General features: G+C 42.4%; 1 protein-coding gene across 1 annotated transcript in view; it reads left to right on the forward strand.

Moving 5' to 3' along the window:
* Window positions 1-312: 312 nt before the first annotated feature.
* TEAD4 (TEA domain transcription factor 4) overlaps window positions 313-24,584 on the forward strand; it is a 37,213-nt gene continuing 12,941 nt past the window's right edge. The window contains exons 1-7 of the mRNA XM_066175354.1: window positions 313-405; window positions 16,652-16,716; window positions 17,356-17,418; window positions 21,256-21,390; window positions 22,230-22,273; window positions 22,834-22,889; window positions 23,651-23,781. Of these exons, the coding sequence (XP_066031451.1) occupies window positions 399-405; window positions 16,652-16,716; window positions 17,356-17,418; window positions 21,256-21,390; window positions 22,230-22,273; window positions 22,834-22,889; window positions 23,651-23,781 (501 nt within the window). The 5' untranslated portion in view covers window positions 313-398. The remainder of the gene's footprint in view (window positions 406-16,651; window positions 16,717-17,355; window positions 17,419-21,255; window positions 21,391-22,229; window positions 22,274-22,833; window positions 22,890-23,650; window positions 23,782-24,584) is intronic.

Here is a 24,584-nt window from a genome sequence, read left to right on the forward strand (position 1 = left end):
CAACATGTGGTTGAGTTATCGTTTAAGATAAACTTGAAGTAAAACCCCTCCTAACAGATTTTTTAAAAACCTCTTTTGCTTTAGTATCTGCTTTTTTCTCAGCGAGGAGGGATTCTAAGTGTCCCGTTGGGATGTGCTTTGCCGTTGCAGGTTCTGAGTCTGCTCCTCCACGTGGCACCTTGGAGTTTCTAGCTGGCACCATTACCTCCAACGAGTGGAGTTCTCCCACCTCCCCTGAGGGGAGCAACGACTCGGGGGGCAGCGAGGCCTTGGACAAACCCATCGACAATGACGCCGAGGGCGTGTGGAGCCCGGACATCGAGCAGAGCTTCCAGGAAGCGCTAGCCATCTACCCGCCATGCGGCCGCCGCAAGATCATCCTGTCAGATGAGGGCAAGATGTATGGTAAGGACAGAGAGGGGACACAACAGCAGTCTGCCCTGGGCCCCTCATGATATTCTGAGGGAATTCCCTTCTCTGGGGTGTTCCCAGGCTGGTGCTGTTGGTTGTGTGGAGCCGTTGTATGTAGGAAAATCGGTTTGAAGTTTTTGGCATTCACAAAGCAGAAAGGGTTACAGGTATCTTTTTCAGGGGTCTATCCGTGAGGTAGATCTCAGAGTTGAGCATGCTACTGAACTAACCTTTCTATACTAATAAATATGATCTAATGGCTTTGTGGTGTGACCTACTTTTATGGTATCTCTTGCTGCTGTTTTCACTGCCCCTGTTGGAGATGAGAACAGGTAATGCTGCTACAGGACAGAAGTTCAGCTCCTGAACCCCCTAATGGCTCTGCTGCTGTGCAAACACCTACACTTTGTTAACTAGCTACACTTTTCAGATCTTAAGGGCAGAAAGTTCCGTGTACTCCTTTTCATTGTAGCTTGCCTTCTCATAGCCCTGGCACAAGTGTCTTTCACCTGTGGGTTCTTCTCATCTAGCTAACTAGATACTCAGCCCCGAGTGCAGAGAGGCTCTGGCTTGCAGCTCCAGCAGAAATCAACTTTATACGTGGCAGACGTGCTTTTGAAATGGGGTTTTTTACCTTTTCCGCAGTTAAAATTTCTTTTGATTTTGTTAAGAAAAACCTGATCTGGCCTGGATTCTCTAGCTGAGTATGGCAAGAAGCTACCTGATACTTCTGTGACTAAAATGCAAAGCAAAGGCTTAATACCCAGTATTTGGTTTTAAGTCCCAAGGTGGACAGTTTCTTAAAAACACTAGCAAGGATCTTATGGAAGACAGCCCTCTTTCTACCCAGTCAGTGCTTGCTTTTTCCCCCCACCCATACATTGAAATCAGCGTCTTCCCAGGCCCCATCATGGGATGCTCTGTGCATGCCCTGGAGCTGTCTACGGAGCACTTCACAAGTCATTCTGCAGGTATCTGTCCACCCATCAGGCCATTGTTCCCTGACCGAGGCAATGGATTGCTCTGACTGTGGGAGCGTGGGTGGGGTCTCGTTTACATGGCCTTATCTACAGTGGATGGTTTTACTGGGTACACACATCATTGTACCTGGGAAGAGCAATACAGGCTGGGTAAGGTTGATCACCCTGAGGCTAATCTAGGGCCAGTATTCTTAGGCAGACATCAATTCCTGCTCTGTGCTGCTGGTGCAGACGTTTTTGTGGTTATGCTATGGAACCAGCTGGAGAATGGATCCAGCTTAAAACTAACACCGGCAGAAAGGGGAAAAGAAGTGGATACAGCCCAGCTGCTTGTGCTGGTATTTAGAGAAAGGATGGTGAGATTGGGAATGAGCAGCCATGACTGAGGTAAGGCTGCTTCTTTAGGGACCGATTCTTACTTTAAAAACTATTACTTGAGAATCCACGCCCTGGGTATTATGCATAAACTAGTGACATGCTCCTTGCTGCTCTATGTCTGCACCGCTTTTCATGACGGGTGACTTTTAAAATTACTGGTGAAAAATTACAGTTGTGTTTTAAGACTATTGATTTACTGAACATTTTGCACGGTCCCTGAACTATTCCAGCTTTGGAGTGAATGTGTCAGAGCAGAGAGTGAAAAACAAGAAAAGAAATAAGAGCAAAAGTGAAGTACAAAGGCTACAGAAACCAATGAGACTTAGCTGGGCCTGACTTAGCATGGATTGGTGTTAAGTGGAACACACCTAGGTGAGTGGGCAGGTGAACTGCAGGAGGTAAATAAACCTTTTGCAGGGTGAAAAGTTTAGAGTGGGCTCAGGGAGAAGAAATGAGCTTTTCTGCAAGCCCTCCCCCGTTACTCCAAATGGGACAGTGTCCCTGCTTGCCTTCAGTGCACCTGTTCCTAGTGTGGATGGTTGGTTCAGTGTGCTCCTGACAGAACCCAGGCACTGATTTATGCCCTCCTTTGCTTACTCGTCCCCAGGATCCAGGCCAAGGAAGTGGGGCCCTGTCTGGGATCTATAGAAAGATATGACCGGGCAGGGAGAATAAATATAGTCCCTGATTTCATCTTCAGTACTCACAGGCCAGCTTGTGGAACAGGGCAGGCTCCATGTGGAGCTGGCCCTGCCTCTGAAGGGATGGTTATTGATCCACCCTGTGACCAGCTAGCACAGAGCTCTCTGAACCAAGGGGTGAGGTGTTACAGAGGGCTGTACATGGCCCTTTCCCCTGACAAAACTGGGACTTTTTCACTCTTTCTCACTGAGGAGAGGCTCATGTGGTACTACTGTTATGGGCAAGATGTTCCAGGTCTCAGAATCTCTTCTATGCGCAATTTATATGCTTCTCACCTTTTGTGAGGCAACCTGTTGTCAGTTCAAGGCTGGCAGCTTTTAGCTGAAGTGTACGGAGGCAATATGAAGAATTTGTGCTGTTTTACTTGAATGCATTTTAAATTGTACAGAAAAGTGCATTTCAGCCTCTACACAGGGCTCATGCTCGTGTTTCCTGCCTCTTCAAACTCAGTTTGTTTACCGCTCTTTAGACAGCACTGCTGATTGCTGAGTGAACACGATTCCATCCTCACACCAAAGTCACACTCTCTACGCTGATAATCCGTGTCTCGATTCCTTTGCTGCCTTTCCTTTCCTTACCTTTTTTCATACTAGACATGTTCCATTTCTGCATGGAGGCAGCATCCTGACTAAGCTCATGCCACAGCCTGCTCTGGGTGCAAGGTCCCACTGGCCTTTCCAGCAGGCTTTGCTGACCACCTGCTTAAGGCACAAGCAGCTGTCTCGTGTGATATGGAATGCTGTCCTTTCTCCTAATCATTGTGTTGACATTAGAAGCATTGAGTCTGGGGCACTTTCTGCTCTGCTGCCTTCTGGTACCACTAAGGTCTTGCAGAATCATTTTAGGAGTGTTGCCTGCTACAACACGGTGGGGATACAGTGTTACAAATCTGTCATTTATGTTTTCTAATTATATTTTTCCGTGGGAGCAATCATATTTGTAGCATAAACTGTCACAGAATTAGGTGTTGGGTATCTCCTGGCATCTTCAGTACTGATGTAGAGAAAGGACAGGGAAAAAGCTTAGTACATTTGTGAGATTTGCCTGGAGATGCTAAATAGACCAGGTCTCCCAACATTACTGAGAGCAGAGAAATAAGAAATAGTAGCTTGCAAATGATAGGGTTTTTTGACATTACAATAGAGACAAAAAGATTTTGGAAAAAACCAGATTACTACCTTAGCTGACAAGTGTTCCCTTCTACTGCAAGAGCACCTGACTTGGAGCACCTTTTTGCAAGGGGAGCAATTGGTGGCAGTTTGTTAGATGGCTGTTCTGAAGGAGTCAGTAGTTTAGCAGCTGCTTTTCAAACAGCTCAGCCATTTCTGTGCTGAGCAGGGAGGGGCAGACAGCTGGGGGCAGTCATCCATCTCCCAGGCTGGTGCCATCTGTTTGTGAATTGCTGATAGGAAATACTTAGAGATGTCCAAAGCTTAGAGACTGAGTGAGAGAAGAAGGACAGTCAACCAAGTTACTAGTTAAAACTTGGGGCAGGCAGTGGACCACAGTCTTTAACAGCATGACAAGATGGGATGAAAGGTCAGTCTGATGCTAAAAGCTACCAGGTCACAGGTGGTGCCTCCCACCCCTATTCTGAAATGACTAGGTAATTTTGCAGGATAACGCCTTTATCTCAAAGGGGGATGAGTTATCATTTCATGTTTTCCCCAACCTTAAAGAATCACTAAAAGTAGAACTGAAAAGCAAATGCATAAATCCAAGGAAGCATATAACATACACTGCCTGTCCCAGTTCATAAACACTTCTTCTTGAGGGGAGGGAGGAGCATGGGTGTTATTTAAAATATGGAAACCTTCAAGGTAACAGTCTTCAAATTGACAACTTTCCTCTATGTTGTAGTTTAGCATCTTACCTTATGATGTTTCAATCAAAGCTGTTGAAACATGCTGAGAATGTGCTCAGTTGACACTGAACCTAATGTTCCAGGTAATTGCAAAGTTTGTATTTAAGCTGTGATATCCCCCAGGGAGACAATTCTGAAGTTCTATTCCTTCCATTATTATGGCCTCATGAACTCTAGAACAGCCCTTTATCCCATGATTTTGGAAAAATAAGGAATTTTGTATTTTAAACACTAGAAGATAGACAAAACTTGGATTTGTGGACAATTGGTCAGGATGCAGACTTTGCCCTCCCCTCTGGTGGTAGGTGTAAAGTTGTTGGAGTTGCTTAATAATGAGGTTTTGTTTCACTCAGTCATCTTTTAACTTTGCTTTTGTGTGGCTCTGGTTCTTTGTTGTTGACTAGAGGAAGCCAGGGTTCTGGAGACATTAGCAGTGGGTTAAACTTCTGCTGGAGTTTGTCTTCCTTTTCTTTCCATCTCCTTTGTGTGAGCCAAGTTTATGGTTCTTTGTGTTAAGCTGTATGTCAATTTAACTGGTGTTTTCTCCATGCTAGCATAAAAAGGAAATATTTGCATGAATAACAAGCATTTCCTGAATATTGAGAAATTTGCCACTTTTGAAATACCAACCCACCAGAATCTTCTTGAATTTAACAGTACTGGCTGTGGCATCTTTCCTTAACATTCTTAGTACTGGCCATAAATATAGTAGCTATCTTATTGTGTACTACACGTTATCAAAATTATTGTGATTCCTTTTGTGGAGGCTTCATTCTGTTGGTTCAATAAAGGACACATATTTTTCCTGTCCCTTTTGATTTTTAGCAGCTTTGAAATCACATACTTATCTGTCAGGCTTAAAACCAAGTGAGCTGTGTAGTACTATGTTTTTCCCTTTGTATATGTCTGCAGCCACAGAGTTTTCATCATGTGTAAGTGACTTCCTTCACTGGCAACACTGCGTTGTCCTTATGGCTCTTCCTCTGAATTTTTCATTTTTAAATTTCAAATTTTTAGTAATTCTCCAAGACAGAGTTGATTTGTAGTGGTATATTGTCAGAAAGGCACTTAGTTTGAATTTTCTTTTTTTTAAATTGTAGATAACACATCCAGTTTAATTGACTTCTAATTTAGTAGGCCAGCTTTGTTTTGTAGGTGTAGCCATTCACACACCTTTTAACTGAGAGACTGTTTGTATTTCATTTTTCAGCCTTTTCCCTTGTTGCATGTTATTGTTTTGCTTCTGTTCTTCTTCTGGATAACTTTACACATTTCCAGTGGTTTTCTGAAAAATTTAGTTTTAAAAAGCCTTAGTATTCTTTTACATTTTAAAACCCACTTCCTTCTTTCACAATTGGGTTCAACACTATCAGTTGCTAATTCGCTCTTACCAAATACCAAATGTTCATTAATACTTAAAAATTCAGATTGAATTCAAAATCTGGGAACAAAAAACAGATATGGAAAACGAAAATTAGTAGTGCCCAGTGACTTGGCACTTCTCTCTTTAAAACAAGTGCATGTAAAGCTATCTTCTGGACAGGTTTCTGCAAACACGTTACCAGAAAGATCTCAAAAACATGGAGTGAGTTCTGAGAAGAGCAAGCATACCAGACTTAACATTGAGCTCTGGGAGTTGAAGGGACTGATTTAGGAGGAAAGATTAAAGTAGCTAAATATACATAGCTTGGCTAAGTGATGACTGAAAGGTGGAGGGTGGGGGGACACATAATAACAGTCTAAAAATATTTGAAGGGTGTTAACATTTAGGAGGGAGAGGGATTTTATGTGGAACATGTGAGCATGACTAGGATTAATGGGGGAGAAAGAGAGAATATAGGATGGACATCAGCAAAAGCTTCAGGACAACACGGTGCTCAGTGCTGAGGCATCTCTCTCCTCTGAAGAGCTACAATGGATGTGCTGTTGTTGGGGACTTTTAAAATTGTATCAGACAAAGCTATAAGGATTGTATTTGTAAAACTAGTCCCAAAGAATGGTGTGTGTGCTAGTGCGCATGTGTATCTGTGTTTTACGTGAATGAGAGGAGGATTCCAGATGGGAAGTGCTATGGTTTTACACAGGAAACAAGAGAACAGTGGGTTAGGTGGCTTTACACTGTAAATGTCTGCATTTTTTTTTGTAAATTGTTAGTATTGTGATTCATGCCACCTGTGGTTTTGTGACATGAGCATGTTTATTTAACTGATTGACGAAGGAGCCCTTCCTTAGGTCTGAAACAAAAAGAGCAGATTTCTAGGTAAATTCCAGGAGTGCTTTCTCAGAGTTTGTCTTCTGTCAGTTAGCCAAACATTGAGTAGAGAAGGATGACAACTTTTCTCAAGAAAGGGTGTTCATATACATAAGAGAGAGCTGAGTCAATCTGCAGATTGCGTGGAGAACTGGCCTAGGAAAAATGGAATTTCCTTACTTCTTCAGCGCAAGTAAGGAAAACCTATCACATGAACTTTCTTTAAAGTATCTTTCTTAAGTAAAACCAGTGTGAAACAACATAACCTTTCCATTTTCTAGTGCCTGAAGTGAAGGGTAGCTGCTTGTTCAGAAAAAGCCAGCATTACAGCTAAAAGAACAAGCAGTATTCTCATTCATGTAGGATCCAGCTAATGAGCACAGGGGAGAACTAGGGCTGTCTATTGGTTTAAACAGTTGCTCATTAGCTAATCCATAACAAACCCTGTATTGTCTGTGTGTGGTGAAGGTCTGGGCAGCAAAACTGGGAAGGCTGTGTGCAGTTTGTGCCCAGACAGATGGTCTTGTAAATCTGTTGGTCACTGGCAGAGCTGACTGAAACCTCTGGGGCCTGGGTACACCTGCTGCTGAAGGGTGCATAGCCAGCAGCTGTTGCTCATTGCTGTCACCTTGAACTTGTGACCCATCTTCTGGGTACTCCTTCACATTCTCAGTCTCACTCCATGCACAAAACCAGCCAGAGTTTATGGTGTGTCTCTGGCCTCTTGAACAGGAAATGACACTGTTTTCATGTAAAATGCCTTTAGAATCACTCTTCTTTCCCCCTGCGTGTGATTTGTACAGTAGTTGCAAATGCCTTTCCAGGAGCTTTGGTCGTAGTCTGTGGGCAGGAGCGCAAGGAGTGTAACCAATCCTTGGTGAGGTAACCCAATAGCAATGCCCAAGCTGTTGACTGCAAGTGCTGCAGACACAAGCCTGTTTCTAAGCATGGCAGTGTTGCAGGGAACCACAGGAGCACGTGTGGCATTCAGTTCAGTGTTGCTTTCAACCCTGACAGGGGATTAGGAGCATTCCTGCATATAAACACGGCATCATCGTCTTTGGTTGTAGAATCATAGAAAATGGTGCTGGGAAAGACCTTCAAAAATCGTCTCATCCGCTCCTGGGCCCAGACGCAAAGCCAGCTGTACTTGAGATGTTCATTTTTGATCTTTTATGGCTAAAGTTGTGGGAAAGTGATTTGACAAATCTAGATATAGAGACTTTCATATAGAAGGTAGCTGAAGCACCTAGATATGTGCAAATTTCCTTCTGGATCCATGTGCATTTTTAGGAATCTCTGCAGCTTAAATAGTTTTGTCACCCTCATTTTCCTGCTCTCCTGCCTTGGTCTCCTGCATTGTTGCCTAGTTACCTATCAGACTTACACTGTAAACTCAGTCAGGGAACAGGTACTGAAAGAATCTGCAACAGAATTGTGCCGGTATTAGAAGAAAGAGAGCATGGTAGGAAGGATCAGGGAATATCATAAACCACTGTAAGGAATTTTCATGATCTTGGCAGAGTTCAGCTAGAATTCAGACCAGTCCCTAGGTGGCTATGCAATTATTTAATCTGTGTTTCTGCTGGGTTTTTCTCTTCACATTCTCTTTCCACCTGTTACAGAGTATGACATCTTTAATGACTATTCTTGGTAATGTGTTGGGATGGTCTGGAACTGTTGTGTTGAGACCAAGAGTAATTCCCTTCAAAAATGGTGAGATGACCTTGCAGTTCTCAGCAGAAGAAAAAAGGGTGTTGCCACTCCTCTTTCCTTGCTCCTCTGCTCTCTTTCCAGTTTTGTGCTCCTGTTCTTTGGGCAAACTTCAGTTTCTAGCAGACTCCTTGTTAGATTGCTAAACTGATAGCAAACTATGTTGGCAAAATGAGCTGGACAGATTTCTGCCACGTTAGAGTTGAACTGACCCATGGGAACAGTGTGGTGACAGGGAGGGAAAGGGAAAGGCAACCACGTTTTTCAGGGGTGTCCAGGCTTTTTTTTTTTTTTTTTTTTTTTTTTTTTTTTTTTTTTTTTTTTTTTTTTTTTGAGCTGAATCTATAACTTAATGGCTTAAAGTGATTACCAGCAATGACTGCACTGTAAATCATGATGCCATGAACTGAAGTTGAGTGGTGGCAGCCATTCCACTTTTAAAAAATCAGTTTTCATTTATTCAGATAATGCAAGAACAGTCTCTGGGTTCTTTTGCTCTCCTTGAGGCTGCTGTGTAATTCTCAGTCATTTGGCTGGGACGGGATCGTGGTGTAGTCTTAGGTGCTAAGTGAAGCAGTCACGACTCCTCACAGGTCTGAGCCAGACCAGACCAGCTGCCCTGAGAACTGCCTGGTCTGTGCTGGTCATGCAGCAAGTGGCTGAACAGATCTCACAGACGCCTTTCAGTTCTAATTTCTGTTGCAGCTGAAGCTTTGGGTGCTTGGTCAGTCTGTCACTGGGCACATGCACAAGATTAGCACTTGGGGCAGAAATCTGTACTGTTGGTGCTGGCAGGGGCAGCTGACCTCAAAATCAGTAGAAAGGTTGAAGTTTTTGCTACTTCTTAAGGCAACATCACTGAGAATTGCTTTCAGATGCCCCACAGATTTTAGAAGATACTGAAATGAGCAGACATTTATTGATCTAAGGAAGGATTTAGCAGATGTCCAGGTGGGTAATGTAGAACCCGGACTGATGGTAACTGGAAGATGCTGTTACAGTTAAACATTCGTTTCAGTGGTAGCCTTAATAGTCAAGTTTCTCTGAAGCCGGGACTTGGTGAGTAAAGTGTCTTTGTGCTCAATAAGGTCGTTCTCAGGTGTCCCAAGAGACTGAAAGCTGTTAGTTTGACATGCCTTTCCATGTAGGATTATTATTGGCTCTTTCAGGTGTTATCTGATACACTCCCTGGCATATGAAGGACTCATGTTACTATATGCAGCTGCTTTGGTGTGATTGTGGGATTTCCCAGCCAAACTGAATCTAAACATTTTCTGAAGGATTCTTACCAGTCTTAACTCTGGGAAGTACCAGAACAAGTCCCAACTCTGCTCCTTTTGCAGCTCTTAACGTGTTATATGGAAGAGTACTTATTGAATGGATTAACTTACATTTCTGTGGCCTGAGGCAATAACGTGGCGAAACACAGCTGATGAGGACCTTCAATTTATGCACTGAAAAGCACTACTAAAGACTGAGGTGTGGTGAAGAGCTGCATAGCCTGGAGCTTCCCATTAGGCTGATGGGGAGGGACTTCTGCCTGCATACATTGTTGTACCTTAGAAAACGCTCATCTTTACAAGGAATAACTCCACATGCCCTTGGGGCAGTGATTAGGAGGCAGTTTAACGCTGTTTAGCCTTTAGACAAATGATGCAAGCACAGGAAGTGCCTTGCCCATTTTTTTACCAGCCTGTTTGTGTGTGAGGGTTAGGTGGAGTACAGTTCCAGGCTACGGTTTCATTGGTGGCAAAACTGGTTTAAGAAGTTCTGCGCCGATTCTTCCTGTTCTCTTTGCTGTGCCACTGCCGTGGTTAATCTGACCACAAAACGAACTAGTTTACCAATCCAATTAAAAATAGGCCGGGGGGGGGAGAACAAAACCAACAACAAAATCTAAATGGGGACGGGGAGTTTTATTTTTACATTATTGGTAATTAGAATGGTGCACGTCAGTCTTTCCTCCCCTGTCCCCCCTCCCCTTTTCCCGTCAATTTAGCTGGTACACCTGCACATCGGAGTTGATAGAATGTTGGAGGAGAAGGAATGGGCACCTAAGGAGAGGGAAACCTCTTCAGATTGTTCTAACTACACCCATGGTGACTGTCTTTTCATTTATCTCCGGTACTTGTTTGGAACCAATAAGAGGCTTCCCCAAAACTGCAGGGTCTGTAGTTACTATTCCCCAGCCTTGTGTGAGGCATCCTAAACTGACCATCAAAAAACAGCAGTTTCTAAATGGTGGTAGCACTGTTTGTGTTTCTGGGTGTGAATTTAGGCTGTGCAGTGGCAAAGGAGAGGAGTAAATACCTTTCCAGCAAAAGACCTTGTACACAAGAGAGGGTTTCAGTGTTTAGACCAGTTAGTAAATGAGACAGTAACTGAGTTTTATGACCTCAGACAGATGAATCACCTGATTGCCATGTGAGGGGCTTGTCTGGTGCATTCTGTCCAGCAAATAAAGCTTTGAATTTGTCATTTCAGGAGAGGGAGGAGCTCAGAACTTGGACAGGCAAATGGTGAAAATAGGTATTTTGGGAAAGAACTGACTGTGATAATGTTAATCCCTTCAATGTTGTGTTTTCAGGCTTTGACTGTTTTGATATTTTTCAGAAGTACTGGCTTATCTTTCTTTGATTCTTTGTCTCAAAATCCCCTTAATGTAGGGACTGCATGGGCTCAGAGAATCTTCATGTGGAAGGTTAATCCTGAGAAAATTCAAGCAGGGAATAAGTGATCAGACTGAGGAAATTTTCTTCTCCCACTTGAATATAAAATTCATTGGTGTGTGTAACTCTGCTATGGAAACTCAAACCTGACTATTGAAGTTCTGCTCTGGTGGGGTCAAAGATGTCTTCATAGGATGGGTCAGTGCCATAAAATGCAATATGGTTTTCCATGATTGTGGGAAATGATCACAGTATGATGGTCATAGTGGTATATTAAGTTCCATTATTGCCTCCTGAATAGGGGAACCAAGCAAAATCTTCTCACCAAGGCTTTGGTGAGAAAACATGGTTTGTGTTGAAAAGGATGTCTTAATAAAGGGAGCATTTAAACTAGATTATATTAGTAAAGGTTGGATGTCTGTGCATCTTGATAACCGTCAAAAAGACAAAAATGTGGTTTCTGACACATGTAGCCCTGTTTCTGGAACAGATGATGTCCAGGAAGGCATTTAGTATAGTTAGAAGGAGGAAGCAGTGGAATGAGAGATGGGAAGTAAGGCTGTGCTGGGAGCTATGGATGGGGCAGACCCCAGTGGCAGTTAGTCCCATATGGACATGCAACCACACACTGCTTTTGTCTAGAAAGTGTCTTTCTGGTAAGACTTGGTTGGCAGTTAGTTTTGCTTTGTATGCACAGAGAAATACTGACATTTGGTGGACAGATGAGGTGTCCTTACCTTCCCTCTTTTGTCTAGATTTATTTGTCTGATGCACACAGTTCATTATGTTTATGCTGATTGTAACCAACAGTTAATTAAATAAGTTCAAGGAGATAGTCATGTCCCAGGAGATATCATTAAGTAACACGAAGAGATGGAAATGAGAGTTGAGATGGCTTTCTTGATCTTGCTTTGATAACCTTTCACTGGATACAGCTGGATAGTTGCTTCTCTTATAGAACTACTTATAAGGAGTTGTAAATGTTTGCTTTGGGTGCAGAAAGATACAGAATCTGCCAAGAAACAGGTACTTCCATGACATTTCCCACTGAAAGGACTTTGCAGAAATTACTGAATTCTTTGATCTCACTTTCTTTGGCAACAGGTTTGTGAGGAAGAGATACTGCTTACGAGAGGCAGAAAAATTATTATATAACTTTACCAACAGATAGTCAGCATGAAGCTTTGAGGTAGGACTGGAAAATGCTTTCTATGGTGGTGGGAATTCCCTTCAATTATCTCTCTTCCTTACAGGAAGACACTTCTCTGCAGTTATATTCAAAGGTGCACAAGTGTAGAATGGAGAATCCAAAAGCCTCCTTATTCACTTCTCTTCGCAGTTCCTTCCTGCATAACTATTGAATGCAACATTTTGCGTTTTAGTGTAAGATAGAGTGGGAGCCAAACTGCTGCCCTTGGAAATTCATCTGTTAAGAATGAGAGGTAAAGAGCATAAGGGAGTATCTCTCAACCACCTTTTTTCGTGCTGTGCTTCCGAGGGGAAGGCTCCATGGAGGATAAAGGTGCTGTGCCATGGTCGGAATGTTGGCCGGGGCTCCGTGAAACCCAACGCGCGGTCTCTACAGAGGAGTCACAACTGTTGGCAGGTTCTGGTGACCATGGCAGACCTCAGCAGGAGTTATTCTAAGAACACAACATATGATCAGGTTACTGAGGGACACTTTGCATGGCTCTAAAAAATGAACCATCTGACGGTTTATGACAGCTCTGCCTGTTCCAGCCAAGTGAGGAGTGCTGGTCTTTGCTGACCCTGCAGCCAGGGTTGTGAAACAAAGAAGGTGCCTTCCAGAGCCTGTGAGCCCATAGACTTCCAGCCACATAATACCTGCTTACATCTAGCTACTGATAAGAAACACAAAAGGCATTCAGGACTTGCTTCTCTTGCAGTCTTGATTCATGGTAATTTAATAATGCCTTGCTGCAGTTTACTGGGCTTGGCAATTTACATAGTTCTATATTTAGTAATGACTGTGGTGAATGTCTTTGTAGAGTAATCTGTTTGTTTGTTGGTGGCTTTATTTTGTTTGGACTTTTTTTTTTTTTCTTGTGCTACTGGTATCTTTATTAGCCTAATATAAACTGCCACTTTTGTGTTTTAACCTGTAAGGACACTCTTCTGGAACAGGAGGACTGTATCAGAGATATTAGCGAGTGGGAAGTGAATTGTGAAACTGGAAATTTTGATGATCCACAACTAAATATTCCCTGTGTAGAGTTTCTTTCTAGAGAATTTCTGTTCTGGCATCTAATATTGGCAGTTTGTACAATTTCTCCTCCCACTAGTCTTTTTCAGTGAAGTACATGGCCTGAGAAAAGTTTGCATTTTTTGCTGCTGCTGCTGCTGTTGTCAAAGATAGTTAAATGCACACTTATGGAAATTCCTCCCAGTTTCCCAGGCTTGGCTACAGTTTATTGTCTCTCCTCCCCACTTCCTACTTTGTTTCCCTTCTTTTGTTTTCTCTAACACTCAGTCCCTCTTAATTCCTTTGATGAGGTGCTGGGTGACGTAGAAGATTGGCATCACTGTGTAAAGGTCTCTTTCTGCCAGTTCCTGCTTTTTTTTGTTGTTGTTTTGTTTTGTTTCATTTCCCCTCTGGTGCTCCTTGTTTCTAGCTGCTTCTCATCTCTGCATGGGTTTTCAATGGGCTGCAGACCTTTTAGAGTTTGCTCTGCTCTGACGTGGATGCTGCAGTTGCCTCAATGTGTTCTTCTGTCATGGAGCAACTTTTTCCAAGATTACTTTTCCAGCCACATCCCCAGGAATGTCCCCTACCACGTCTCCTTTTCTCAATACTAATCTTTTTACATATCTTGTATTTCTCCTGTGCATTCTCATGTCTCCTTTTGTGGTTCCTTTTGTGTTTCCTCATGTGTCTCCTGTCCCTACTGGATCTTGCCCTTTCCAAAATACATTTGAGCAAAGACAGCTTGTGCTCCTCTGACTGGTTGAGGATTTGATGGATTGATTGTTATTTTCATCCAGTTTGTTGGTGGCTGGAATTGACTGTGTCTGGCACAGAGCTGTTCATGGCATCCTCTCATACTGATTACACCTGCAGCCCCTTACTGCTAAAGCAGAATAGTGTTCTGTCACACTGTTCAGCCTCTGTAATTTCTTTGCCTAATTTGACACACTATGCATATAAATTTACTCCATAAAATTTATTGTATCTGGTTGAGAATCCATTGAAATTAGTTTTGCAAGGATGACCCATAATTGAGCGAGTGTCTGGAGAGTTCCCATGTGTTCAAATTTTCAATATAGCCTGATATGTGCCCTTTAAAAGCTTGCCTGAAATTCTTCGCATCCACTTCTTCTCAAGGCTAGTTTTTCCTCTTTTTTCTATTAATTCATTCCCCTTGACTCTCAAAGAGTCCTCGCATTATAACAAAAATTTTCCTTCTTCCTTCTTTATAGATAATAGGCTTTGAGTGCCTTGTTTTGTTCAGCACATTTCCCGTTTTGGCATCTGTCTGAAAAGAATCACTTCAGTTGTTTCTTACCTTTCAGCTTGGATCCATGTCTTAACAGATGGAAGCTTTGAGAAGCCATAAATGTTATTGTTGGCAGTAGAGGAAGCTGGTGTGGATATGTGTCGCTAGTAATTGGTCTCGGCTTTGTGGAAATGGTTTACACAGGTTGGAAGAGCAGCCAGGTGGAAGGTGGCAGAGCAGCATCTGCTCCCACCAAACTCCTGGGCTTGTCACTGTGCTAAAGCAGAGACTGTGGGAACTGAAGAGGTCAGTGCTTACATGGCAGGGCATTGCGCTTCTGGCACGGACACAGCTCCTAATTTGTGTTTACAGGAGATGGAGCTGATTTCTGAGCTACAGACCTGTTTCTTCTCCTAGGGGAATAAGGGGAGCTGCTACAATGACACCATTAGGGAAAGATTAAGATCTGTACATGGAAAATTCATTGCCATCCCTGTGTGTGCATTGGTTGTGTTTCATGAACACGACCTAACTACAGTCATGGACATTTGCATTGTTCTGTTTCAGAAACAGATGGAATTAAGGGCTTTGCCAGTCCTTCCCTAAAGGCTTGAGTGGTCAATTTCAGCAGAGCCTTTACTTCCATACGCTTTATTTCAGGGTTGAGTGAAATAAGAGTTTAAAATAAAAACAGATTACAGCTTTATCATGGAATATTTATCTACTGGAATAGTTAATACTGATGGTTTAATATTGATTTCACTGCTCGCCTTTTGATGTCTGTGATGCCCTAATACACAAGTTCTTTGCCCACAAATTTTCCACAGACAATACTGGGGTTTTATAATTTTGTTATAAACAAACTTCTCAAGAGCTGTGGCTTTGTTTCCCAGTTCATTCCTGCTTCATTCTGCAAACACTTGCAGCCCTATCAAGATGTCTCACAGCCTTGCAGCTCCTACTCCTGACTTTTTATTGCCGTACTTTCTTGATACTACTGTGGTCACCACAAAAATGTATTGTTTTGCAGAGCCCTCTCTTTTTCTGTTGTGTTTTTTCTTTGAACCAGCCTACAGTTCAGATGTGTAACTGCTGCCTTTCTGTGTCTGCTCGTAATTCCTCCACCTCCAGAAAGACAGTAAAATCTGAGTGACTGCTGAGGTGTGATACATGGGAGCCAGTGTAATAAAGCTGGATAGTCTGCCTGCAGGAGCCTGAAAGCACTTGTAATTCACTGTATCATATCACCCTGATGAATTCTGTGTAGCTGTTTCCATGTGCTTCCCCACTGTTGTTTATTTTCTTGGACTTAGTGACGCAGAATGACAGGTTCCTTTTGGTTGGAAGGGATCTCTTCAGAATGCCTAGTCTGGCCCTGCTGCTCAAGCAGTGTCCAGTAGGTTGTGACTAACCCCCAAGGATGGAGACTACAACCTCTCTGGGGCAGCCTGTGCCAAAGTTCAACCACCCTTAGCATAAAAAAGGTTGGGTTTTTCCTTTTTTTTTTTTTTTTAAATGTTGTTTTTAGACAGAATTTCATATGTGTTAATTTATATAAGTTGTTTCTTATTCTATCACTGGGCACTATTGAGAGGAGGGTGGCTCCTTTTTCCCCTTCAGGTATAAAAACCCATCAGGTATTTATTTTGTTTTCTTTTATTATTATTGATTAAAAACTGCCCCTGAGTCCTCTCCAGGCTGAACAGGCTCAGTTCTCTCAGCCTCTATTCATAGGACAGATGCTCCAGCCTCTTAATAATTTTTGCTGGCTTCTTGCTGGACTTGCTTCAGTATGTTCACAACTTTCTCATGCTGAGGAGGCCAGAACTGGACTCAGTACTCCACAAGTTGCCTCAGCTGCGCTGAGTGGAGCTGACGGATCATTTCCCTTGACCTGTTGGCAACTGGGATTTGCCATAAGCGTGCATTGATGCTTCACTGTCAGCTCATTGTCAGCTGGGACCCCATCCATTCGTTCAGCCAATCTTCATCAAGCCCCTTGTCCAATTATCTAGCCCAAACTTTGTCAGTTTGCCTATGGGGATGTTATGGGAGACTGCTCCTAAAACTGACTTCTACCATGTGCACTAATAAGTTCCTTTCTAAAAAAGAAAAGAGTGTGACAGAATCAATTCAGCTGCTGATCTCTGTAGATACACAATGGAATTATCTTTTTCACTGGAGTCATTGCTTTCTAAACCTGTGTTTGCCTTATTTCTCTGTTCCAGGCCGAAATGAGTTGATTGCCCGCTATATTAAGCTGAGAACAGGGAAAACACGCACAAGGAAACAGGTAAGTGTGTGGTTTTCCCTGTAAGGATTAGCTTCCTTGGACCTCTACAGATTATGAGGGCTAATGAGAACAAATTTTTTGCTGTTCACTTGTTGATACTTTCTGACTTTGCTGGAAGGAGGTTGTTGTGCTGAGCTGGTTAAATAAGAATGGCAGGAAGAGTCAGCTGAGGCATTTTGCAGGAGGATTATAATGCTCATGTCTGCCAATCATATTGTGACCCACAAAGTTTTCTACTGTTAAATAGCACAATTTTATTTGCTTGGCCTACTAATGAGTGTTTCAGGGACCAGCAGTTGTTCTCTGCATGAAGATTCCTTGTTCAGCCCAAGCAGACAAGACAGCAATGGTGATTTAGAAAATACCTGGCACACGAGATGATAAAGGAATCTTTGTAATTTGGGAATGAATATCCAGGCTATGCTGGATGAAGCACTGAGCAGCTTAGATCTGCCTTAGATGGTCCATCTTTGCTGGCCCTCCACCCCATTTCATGGCACTGGAGTTATGTTCAGCTCGTTGTTACCCTCAATCCTTCCTACCCCTACCCCTAAATAACTGCCTAAAGTATGTTTACTTCTGCAAGAGGCAACCAAGTATTCCTCTGGAATGAACACAGAATTTTGTCTTTCAATGCAGGTATCTAGTCACATCCAGGTCCTGGCAAGGCGGAAAGCTAGAGAGATCCAAGCCAAGCTCAAGGTATGATGGATGTCCCTTAGCATATCACACAAGCTCCCCCCAGGTCAGCTATTCCCTCTTTGAATAGCCTTAAAAAAGCCTGAGATTAGTCACTGAGCTGTAGTAAGCTGGAGAGGAAAAGGTTCTTCCCAGGAAATGTTGTGCAAACATTCATTATTGTTGAAGCTCTGTGACGTCTGGAGCAATTCTATTTAAAGAATAAAGAAACAATAACTTTTCAAATTTCATGTGTCTTATTTCTACCTCCGGTTTATGCTCTTGTCATTCAAATCTGAAAGACTTAGGAGTGTGCAGAGAGTGTTTACCTGAGAAGGAAAGGTTTTTGGTTACAAATGCTGACCAGTAAACTGGCACTGGTGTTGTAGTGGCCTTGGGAAAAGGTGGCCTTATAGTTATTAGAGTACCAGCTCCACCTCTACTAGAGGTGGTGATGTGGAGTTGTCCACTGAGAGGAAGCAATAAGGCCAGCTGGCATCTTCTCAGGTAAAATGGTGCCAACTGAATAGACTTTGCCCCTTGATTAATTCAGACCTGATTTGAAGAGGCCGAAGGTAACGAGAAAGAGAAAATGGTTGGATACTTGCTTGAGAAAAGCTGTGTTTTCCTTTCCATAGGAAAAGCTCCAAGATCACCCTAATGAACCTCTTGACATTTATTTCCACTCAGATTTGATGCGGGGAAATGGTTTATGTGCTCAGGCTGAATTGCCAGAAATGTTGAGAAGGTCAAGTTTGTATGTGACAATTGCAGAAGAGGGTGTCAGTCCCCTGTTAAAATGTGAGCTATCCAGAAAGGGCTTGCCGAGCAGGATGTGAGGTCTGGGCCTTGTTATGTTTCACTGAGACAGCCTGAGAAGGAAGGTGAATGCTGACCTTTCTGTTTGGTATGGCCATAAGTAATCTGTAAGGAAGAGAGTTTGCTTTCCTGATCTTCCATGCTTCAGGTGACAATAACTGTGACAGCCCAGCCCAGTCCGTCCGTGACTGCTGAGGGATGGCTGGTAGCATGTGCTTCCTCTTGGCTGCCTGGGCAGCTCCTCACTGGGCATCAGGGCAAATGGACTGTCCTGTGTGTGAGCTGTTGGCACTCAGTGTTGCCCAGTGCTGACATGCCTGCAGCTCTGTTGCAAGCAGTGATTGCCTCTAAGCCATGACAGCACCCCCCCCCCCCCCCATCATCCCAGCCCCATTTTAGAAAGCTGTGCTGTGTCTTTTATTAGCCTGTTGTGTTTCCAGCTGCTCTGATAAGGAGAAGGAGGCACAAATTACAACTATCTAATTCAGCGCACCCAGGTAGGGCTGCCTAAGCTTGAAACCTGTGGTGCTGTTAAGTGGTCAGTTCAGGTGGAGGCCTGCTGGAGAGGCAAGTTAGAGCGAGCAGGAAACAACAACTGCCCGGGGTGTTAAAAGCCTCACTGATGCTTACACCTGTAACCTCGATTGTGCTCCTTGTGTGTCACAGCTCTGGGCTTAGGCATGATTGAAAAGCCAGTGAGCCGAGCCTGTTTCCACTTAGCTCACAGGAGCGGGCCAGTTTTGCTCTCAGGGAACGAAGGTGTCTCGGGGAGCTCCATGGAGCCATTGGCTGCTGTCCTTTTACACACCCAGGCCATGCTGGGAGCTCTGCCCAGCTGCCTGCAGAGAACCCTTCCCCAGGACCAGGCTGTTCCTTTCTGCCTGCAGGGGCAAGTCGGGAGCACTGATTCAACTCATTTACTTCTTTGCTTTTGCTGGCCATGTCCACAGAGCAAGGAAATGAAATCACAGAGGCTGCTGCCCTTCCTCCAAGGTCCTGCTGACAGCTATGTGTTCTCCTATCACTGTTCATTTTCCGTAGCAAGTGCACATTTTCATTTTTATATCCTAGTGATCAGAGCAGCTACGTGACTTTTCAGAGCAGTCACTGCAGTGCTGCTGTTTCCACATAAAGCAGGTGTCTTTTTAAAGTGTCCGCTGTGTCTATAACAGACAGGTTGGAAATAGGGTAAAACTTGAACAAAAATCTGCTCCCAAAAGTCAGTCATTTTTCCATACCCTGGGTGGCTAATAGATACCATCTGCACTAAGGAAAAAAGTGAGAAATTGTAGTGGTATGGTGGTATTATCATCATCATAATCACCATCATCATCATTATGTGTTTTAAGAATAATAAAAGAACATACAAACATTGCAAATGTTTGGTAAAAGTTTTTATTGCTCCTTTTTTCTTTTTTTATTTCTTTTTTTTTAATACTGGAAAATACTTGAAATTAGTACAGAAGTGTTAGCTGAAAGAGAAAGGAGATGTCTTTTCTAAAAACATGCTATTTCCAGCAATCTGTCAAGCGTTTAAACAAAACAAAAACACAGCAGAGGTTAATAGGTAAAATACTTTCCTTCCCTAATATTTTACATTTTCTTTCAACTTTTTATTCCTTCACAAGTAAATGCATCTTCCCCCAACTCATGTATAAACTCAGGTAGACAAATACAATTTTTCCAATGAGGGAATAAGAGAAGGAAAAAAAATCCTTTTCTGCAATGGCACATGGGAAATAGTCCTTATATATATTAGGAAAAGACCAGAAAATAGTAATATCCCTTAAAACAATGTAGGCAATCCTTCAGTTACTCCCTAAGGCATAATTTAAACTGGATTCTGAGAACATTTCCCATAGCTTTGGAGACTATTAGGAACTTTCTTAGCATTTAAAATATTTCCCTTCCATTCACTTGAATAGTACTAAGAGGAGTAACAGATAGTCTAAAAAAGAAGAGGTGTATGTTTTGCCCATTTACTTACCATTCCACTTGAACATTAATATTCATTATTGAGATTCTTGAGGATGCCTCCTCCGCTTTTTTTTTTTTTTTTTTTTGTTAGACACATTAGGATATTTGGGCTTTGAAATTTAGAAAACCTTAGATAAGTTGGAGGGGTTAGAAAGAATGGAGGCTCAAGGGTGAGAATTTCCTGCAGTTCAGTGAATGCAAGTGGGAAGAGAGAATTCCTGAAGAAGACAGCAAGGGCTGTTGTACCTCTTTCAGCAATTTCTTCAAGCTATGAATGAATCTGTGAGATTTCTGTGGTAATTATAATGACACAGATAAATGTGGAATGTTTGAAGGATGAAGATTAATTCTGGGGGATGTAGGAGGAAAGGCAGAATGTGGGGCAGTGCTTCTGTTTGCCTATTTATTCCTTGAAAGGAGAAATGAAGAATGCTGTTCATTTTATACATACCTCAGACCTGCTAATTGTGGCACTGTCATTGCCTGTAAATGTGTGTAAATCTACAGTCCTGTTAAAATACAGAAAGGAATGTCCCTGCAAATGTGCACTGGAGATTATGAAAGTTTCAAGTTTCCCTGAAGATGGGGATAAAATTATAAACTCTACCTGAGAATTGAGGTAGTCATTTTTGCAGTGATGATGATGATCTCTTTTTGTGACCTTTTCCTCAGAGGGGCTTTTTTTGTAATCAAGAATCTTACCCATTGAATATTCTTACCAATTATTAAAACACAAGTATCAGCTAGGGGTGTACTTTCCACAAAAAAAACCTTTTCAGCTGTGTGGTTGAAAGCTCTCAGACAGAAAGGATAAATGCTTAGTAGTCTTTAAACCAGCATTTCAGAAAGCATGATCATTCACATCTGAAGCTATAGTAATGAGTGACAGCCCTGCAGCTTTAAAAGGTCTTAGGACAGCTATTGGTGAATTTGCTGCCCAGAATTTCAGACATGCTTGTTCCTGACAGAGAAGCTCATGAGAATTCTGGTTGTAGAGCATTAGAGCTGGCAACTTGTTAATCATTATAATAATCCTGTTTTTTCTGTTTCTACTCTTGCTCATAGGATCAGGCAGCTAAAGATAAAGCCATGCAGAGTATGGCTACAATGTCATCTGCCCAGATTATCTCTGCAACTGCCTTCCATAGTAAAATGGGCTTGCCTGGTCTCCCACGGCCAGCCTACCCTGCTGTTTCTGGGGTGAGTGGATCAGTGTCTCCGTGGAGTTTTGAGAAGACACTCCAGTATTTGAAAGGATGTTGGGATCTGCTCAGGAAAATCCTGAGAACTGAGAGAGAATGGGCCAAAAGGCATTTGTCCCTATAGAATAAATCCGTCATGTGGCTTCAACAGTTTTGTCCAATTCTTTACTCACACTGATTTAAAACAATAGAGTTTTACTATGTATATATTTTTTTAATGATACAAGGGAGAGAACAATCAGTTCCTTTGGACTTTCATCTACCTGAAATATTTTTAAGTGTCGCTATCACTTCCTTACTTCAGCATATTTTTGGAATAAATATTAGGGCCATCCTGACCCTTTCTCAAGTTTATATTTCCCAATCTTATTCTCAGCACTTTAATCAGATGGCCCTTACATAAAATCCTTAATAGAGAAAGTCTGTTAGCATCCCTGTACCTATGAGTTTGGTCTAGTGAGCATTTGCTGAGCATTGATTTCTGCCAAAATAACTCCCATGGAACTTTCCTGGGGAAAATGGTCCTTCCAAGAGAGTGAGCATCATAAAAGCTTTGGAGACAGAGGCATAAGATGCATGCATATTATTTAACATTAGAGATCACTTTTGGGTCAGTTTCTTGCATGTCAGTAGTAGAAGTGTGTAGAATGAAAAAAAGGGACCAGTCAGCACCTCCACAAGAATGAAACCAGGAATGTAGAAAGAAGAGAGAACTCATTCACATCTTTAAAGGTCTATGAACTTGCAGTTTGTTTCCTCAGAAAAGTGCAAGCCTTCCTTTTCATCTCTGTCCTAATTAGGAGTGGTGACTTTTGCCTATGTGTTGTTCTCTTGCAGTTTTGGCAAGGACCATTGCCAGGCCAAGCTGGATCTTCCCAGGAGTAAGTATTCCTTTATATGAGCATCCAAAGCAGGTGTTTCTGCTGCTTTCTCTGCTGCCTGAGGAACACCATTAGCTATTACAAGATCTGTGAAATGCTAAGACCTTAATTTTTCTTACAGTAGTGTTAAAATGGAGCTGAGCTCTCCTGAAAGCTGTGTTTACTTGTGAGTGTTGAATGTCTCTGAATTTGGGCTTAAAAGTCTGAGAGGCATCCAGCCCAGACCTATATCCACTTGTATAGATATAAAACTACTTGTAGTAGAAAGGAAAGGATAAATAAATGGGCTGATAGGGATCTCATAAAAACAAATCTAGAGGGAGGACCTGCTGAACACCTGCAGGGAAATCTTAATCTGTCCAGTCCTGGCCCCTTACTGCTTTCTGAGTCTTTGCCCATGATCCTCTCTTGCCCACACAGAAAGATAATTTCTAAAAGACACTTATGCCACTTTCTCTCTGAGGAGAAATACTTGATCTAATCTATGCAAACAGTTGGTGAAGAATATTGTTTTGTTTGGTTGTTTTTTATTAACCACCTCTCTTTGTGTACTTCTGTAGTGTGAAGCCTTTTTCTCAACAAGCTTACACTGTACAGCCTCCACTTCCAATACCAGGTAGGTAAGGAAATGTAGTTCCTTCCTTTGAAATTATATTCCAACTTCAAAAACAGCCAGCACTCTAAAAATGTTGGAAATCTTAATTGAAAAAAACCAAAACCTATTGAAACATTTCAATGAGCCAAAACCAATTTTTATATGATTTCCCCTTATTACCTGTTGTCATCCTTTTACTGAGAGACCTGAAGCTTTTAAATTTTGTTTTATTTTACAAAACTTTTCTTCCTGTTTTATAATTGGTTGTGTTGGTTTTTCTTCCCTCCTGGCTCAGCAGAAAATAAAAGTTTACATATCTCTACTGGTCTTCCACCATGCTTCATGCTCTAGAACACTGTTCTCTGTCAAAACATGATTGCATTCCTAATCTCTCATTAAGTGGAATAAAAAATGTCGTTTCCTTCTCAGCTTCCCCATTTTGAGAGACTAATGGTGACACCTCATTCTGATACTGAACAGTTTATTTCACTGCTCCTTTAGGGCTCCGTCTAAGTCCTCTTAAAATTGCTGAACATGTTTTCTCTGGTGTCAAACCTGGGCAGTTTGTCTTTTACATCATGACCCCTGGCAGTGCTGTCTTAGCAGGGGCTGACTTAGAAGCCATTTAGAGCACAGGTAGACTGAGGACCTTATGAATGATATTTTTGCATGATGAATGAAGCCATAAGAAAATTATGAGTCAGCTTTGACAGTAGGTGCTCTACTGGAAAGCTGCTGCCATTTTTTTCTAAATTACTGTTATATAAATCCTGTGTGCTTAGGGTTTGAGTCTCCTGCCGGCCTCTCACCTTCCCCGTCAGCACCAGCTTGGCAAGGACGAAGGGTTGCTAGCTCCAAACTTTGGATGTTAGAGTTCTCTGCATTCTTGGAACAACAACAAGACCAAGACACAGTAAGAAACACACCTTGATTCCACCCCTCATTAATTTTATGTCTTTGGACAGCTCCTGTTCATCATGGATGTGTTATACTACTCCAGGTGTATGGAAATACTTGCTTCATTGCTCTTCAGAGAATAGAAAGCCATCTTTGGGAAACACCAGATGTCCTCCTCTTAGAGGATAAGTAGTGATAGAACCAGATCCGTGCAATGTGCTTCTGGCTTCCCTGTCCAGTGTCGTGGACATTCATACACCAGAGCCCAAGGCACTGAGGTCATAAGCCCCTGCCAGGCTATTCTGTCTCTCTGTCCAGCCTTGTAAGATAGACTCCAATATAGAACCCAAAATCAGAAGATGCTAAGATCACATAAAGCCATGTGTTTCTCTGATGTGCTGAGAACTTAAAACTGGTGGCAACTGAGATGAATTTGCATCAATGTGTTTCCATAGTGCCACCTCTGAAATGGAAGTAGTATTTGCCTCTCTCACTAAACTTTTTGGTTCTGCATCTTGAGATACGCTCTGGTGAGACAGGGAAGTTCAGAAAAGATTTGCCTGGGTTCAGTATTATTTGCCTGGGATTTATCTGCTATGGGATTTCAGGCTCTTCATAGGACAGGAGCATCGATGTTTGACTGAGTGACCTGTCACAGGTAACACTCTGTGTCTCAGGTTATTTCAGACTATATGGCAGCAGCATGAGGCAATGATTTAGGAGTGAATATAGGAAGAAAAAACCCCAACAACAGTGTTTCAGAGAAGGAAGAAGCATGAATGTATTGATAGGAAGGAGAGAACAGCATGAGCTAGTATT

The sequence above is a fragment of the Chamaea fasciata genome, unplaced genomic scaffold (assembly GCF_029207755.1).
Source record: "Chamaea fasciata isolate MVZ Bird 193981 ecotype frontalis unplaced genomic scaffold, bChaFas1.0.hap1 SCAF_2, whole genome shotgun sequence".
Classification (NCBI taxonomy): domain Eukaryota; kingdom Metazoa; phylum Chordata; class Aves; order Passeriformes; family Sylviidae; genus Chamaea; species Chamaea fasciata.